Source organism: Drosophila tropicalis, unplaced genomic scaffold (genome assembly GCF_018151085.1).
Source record: "Drosophila tropicalis isolate 14030-0801.00 unplaced genomic scaffold, ASM1815108v1 contig_158, whole genome shotgun sequence".
Taxonomy (NCBI): domain Eukaryota; kingdom Metazoa; phylum Arthropoda; class Insecta; order Diptera; family Drosophilidae; genus Drosophila; species Drosophila tropicalis.
The window spans coordinates 8,777,321-8,781,107 of NW_027172602.1; the positions used below are offsets into that span (position 1 = coordinate 8,777,321).

The 3,787-nt window shown below is 37.6% G+C and overlaps 1 protein-coding gene across 1 annotated transcript; it reads right to left on the minus strand.

Moving 5' to 3' along the window:
- Window positions 1–482: 482 nt before the first annotated feature.
- On the minus strand, window positions 483–1,430 carry LOC137571866 (uncharacterized). Its single transcript, XM_068283532.1, has 3 exons — window positions 1,346–1,430; window positions 958–1,209; window positions 483–601 (listed from the first exon to the last, which is right to left on the minus strand). The coding sequence occupies exons 1-3, from the start codon at window positions 1,428–1,430 to the stop codon at window positions 483–485; spliced, it is 456 nt and encodes a 151-aa protein (XP_068139633.1).
- Window positions 1,431–3,787: the final 2,357 nt, after the last annotated feature.

Below are 3,787 nucleotides of genomic sequence, written 5' to 3' on the forward strand. Positions count from 1 at the left end.
TTATATTGCTTAAAGTTAGTTAGGATTCCTTAAACATGACTAGCTATACGATTACCGATTGATATAGTAGAGGCAAAGACAATATACTCTATAGTATAGAGTCTATACTCTTAATAGAAAGATCATAAAAAAGGGACAACAACAAAAAATGGGAGGAAAACCAACAACATGATGAAAAAAAAATTTGCAATTACATGGAATTTAAATATATATATTTATGGTTTTTTTCGTTTAGTTTTTTTTCTTTTCACTAGTTTTTTTTTTATTTTGTTTTGTTAATTATAATTATATTTTAATTACATCTAATTACACCAGAAAGTGAATATGTGAGAGATATTCTTGAACAGAATGTGCGAAAAAAAAAGAACAAATAAATTAACTAAAGTGTCATGAGGTACACACTTCAGGCGAAAGCTTAGACTACACACGAAAAAGTGGAGAGAACAAACCCGGACGCAGGACCATGCTGTCAGATCTTCTCTTCAGTAGGGATTATTGCAGCAGCAGTTCTTAATGAGGGCATGTTCGTAGCAGGATTTGGCATAGAGTAGCGAACAATCGTAAAAGTTGCATTGCTGTGGACGCAACTGTGGTGTGGCAGCTAAAACGAAACGAGCGGAAAATGTCAAACGCAAATTAATTTCACCAGTTACACGGCTGGGTGGGTGGTAGGTACAACAAACAACAAAAAACAACAAAAGGCATTAAGCTTCAGCGGTTGGAAAATTGAATAAAATTAATAAATGCAAAGCGATTAAAAATCGCACATAAATAATGTTGCCCAAAGAGCATTAATGGCATACGGATTCGTATTCGTATTCGGATTCGGGATTCAGGACTTTGCCGTTGCTGTTGCTGTTGCTGATGATGACGATGAGGAGTTATTGGGTTTTTGGGATCGAGAGATTGTTGGTCTGAAAGCCGCAGCAGCAGCCGACACCACCATTGATTAATTACCTGGAAAATCACAGCAACAGGCATCGTGTATCATCTTGTGTGAGCAATAGCTATAAACGGATGAATCACATAGCGGGCAGCCAGGAGGCTGCTGTTGCTGTTGTGGGGGATAGCCAACTGGATTATAGCCAAAGCCACCGGGACCGATGGCATTACCGCCACCAAACCCGCCATTGCCACCGATGCCACCAATGCCACCCAAGCCCCCAGGTCCCAGGCCATTACCAAAGTTTTGACCACCAAACTGACGAGCTGCAAGCGAAATATAGAATAAAATATTTAATTAATAACAATTTAAAGACAGACTAACTAGCTAGAATCAAAGACCTTTCCATATTACATAACCGCTATGATATTTTTGCAGATCTGCAGACTTTTTTAACCATACCTGAACTATCTTGTTTGGCCAAAACATTGCCGCAGCTGATCATTGCCATTAGGCCAATGATGGCCAAACTGTGAATGCGAATCATTTTTGTGTCTCTAGGTTGGTGCTGCTGTTTAGACTGTTGTATGTGAACTGATCAACTCATCAAGCATCGATCTGTCCATTCAGTCCATCTAGCCACCTATCTAAAATCCATTCATCTATCCATCCATTTGACTATTTATTGATGGAACATGGCATGGCTTTCTTCGCTTTCAATTTGGTGATGTTGTTTTTTTTTTTTTTTTTTTTGCTTTTTATGGTGGCTTTTTGTTGTTGGGTGTTTCTCTATGGGATTTTATTGTGACAAATTTGATGGCACCTCAGTCTGACTTGATTGACATGGGGCGAAAAGATCTCTGTTATTTCTGATTATAAGCTCTCCGAATCTTGTTTAATGAAAGTTATGTAGGAGGAGGCTGTGACCATGGCAAGTTGATTGGCAAAACTCAGCCAAAGACTCCCACGTATCATCGTATAGCTAGTTTGTTACTTCAACTTCAATTTCGAATCAAATCAATACCAAAAACTAGACCAAAAATTTTAATATGCAATCCGAATTCCAATCAGAGTTCTCATTTCGTTTGTCACTCGTTTGGTTTGAATTTTTGGGGAAAATCAATTAATGTTGCTTTTCGGTTTTAGGAATTTGCCACCTGCAGCTGTTGCAACCTTTTCAACTTTTACTTTTCATTCATCTCTCTCTCCCTCTCTCTCACTCTCTTGCTGTTTCTCTCACTCTCTTTTACAACAGGCAACATTGGTGCTTCATCTGTTAATTGCTTCATCTCTCAACATGTTTGGTTGGCATCAGTTATTTTCCCAGCATCACGGAAGCACACACATACAGACACACACACACACACAACAAAAAACAAATTGAAGGGGTTTTCGTCTCCGCTTATGTAAAATTAATAAGACATAAAAATAAATTTCGAATTATGCGCATAAAACAAACATAAGAAACGATTTTGTTGTTTATCGTTTAAAGCGAAACGCAAAGTAAAAGTGTTTCCAACTGACCCGCTGACAGAGAGCTTAACCACAACAAAAAAAAAAAAATAAAAAAAAAAAAAAAAAAAAAAAAAAAAACAACAAAAACAACATCAAAAAGGGTTGAGGCACTACGGATTGGCGCTTCATGTGGGATACCTGCTAATTGATCGTTGGTCTATAATCTAGGTCGGAATTTTCTCATTATGTTAATTGATAGAAATGATGTTAATCAATATAAGAAGTGAACAACAACAACAACAACAACAACAAAAAAACAAGAAATACACGAAAATTGGTTCAAGATTTGATCTTGTTGATGCGATTGATGGCTTTAGCTTAGGTAAATGGTCAAATGCAAAATAGGTGAAATTGTAATGACGATGCTAAGAGAGAGAGAGAGAGAGAGAGAGGGTTTCTTGTCTTTACAATGTTATCCCTTCGAGTGCTTAACCCTTTTTTAAGGCTGAGAAGAGACTCGGACTCGGACTTACCCAAATTATCACTTTCGATAAGTTTATTGAACCATTTTCTGGTGATTTTTTGATAACTCATAACTTACCCGGAGATAACTCTTGCTAGTCTCATGTACTCCGTCATGTACGAGTCGAAATCCCCAACTCGGTTAAACCTTTTTGTATGTCTATATGAAGTTTTAGACCAAAATCAAACTCAAGTTTTCAAAGTTTAAGTTTGTTTTTGTAATCATCATCATCGTACAATCGTAACTTTTGCCCTTTCTGTTTCGTCTTTCTGTGTTCATTTTTCTGGTTTTGTCTGTCTTGTGTGATGGTGGTGCAGCTTTGGCCTGGTTGTGGGCCACAATCATAAATGACTACCAAATGTAATTTCATTTAATTAACTGGCCACTTTTGCCCAGCACACACACACACACACACACACACACACATACATATATGTATATGCGGTTGTGTGTATGTATTTTTGATTGAGCATTGGTCAGCAAGGGGCAAGCAAGACGAAAAATGTGTTGAATGGTTTTGTCTCTGCTGAAGATTTTTCCTTTCATTTTGGACAGTTTTTTTTCTTCTTCTTGGTTTAAATATAAAGTATTCGTTTTTATTTATTTTCATATACTTTCATGTCCTCACAAGATGAAAAGATAGCTGGAAGGGGAATGGAGGGAATGTGATCATTGTGTGTGATTATCTTGCTGCACGTCTTTCTGATGATGTCATCAACTGGCTTCAAGATGCAAGTTGCTTAGGCATCTTTTACCTGCTGCCTTTTCCTTCACCTTTGCTGCATGGCCTGTTGATTTTTTGTCGCAGCACGCATCATGTCACAATTGAAATCTGTAAGCCAAGCAGGTTGTGTGTAGCGTGTGTGTGTGTATCTATGGCCATGTATCTCAATTTGTAAGTGCAACAACACAAGCAAATGGCCTTT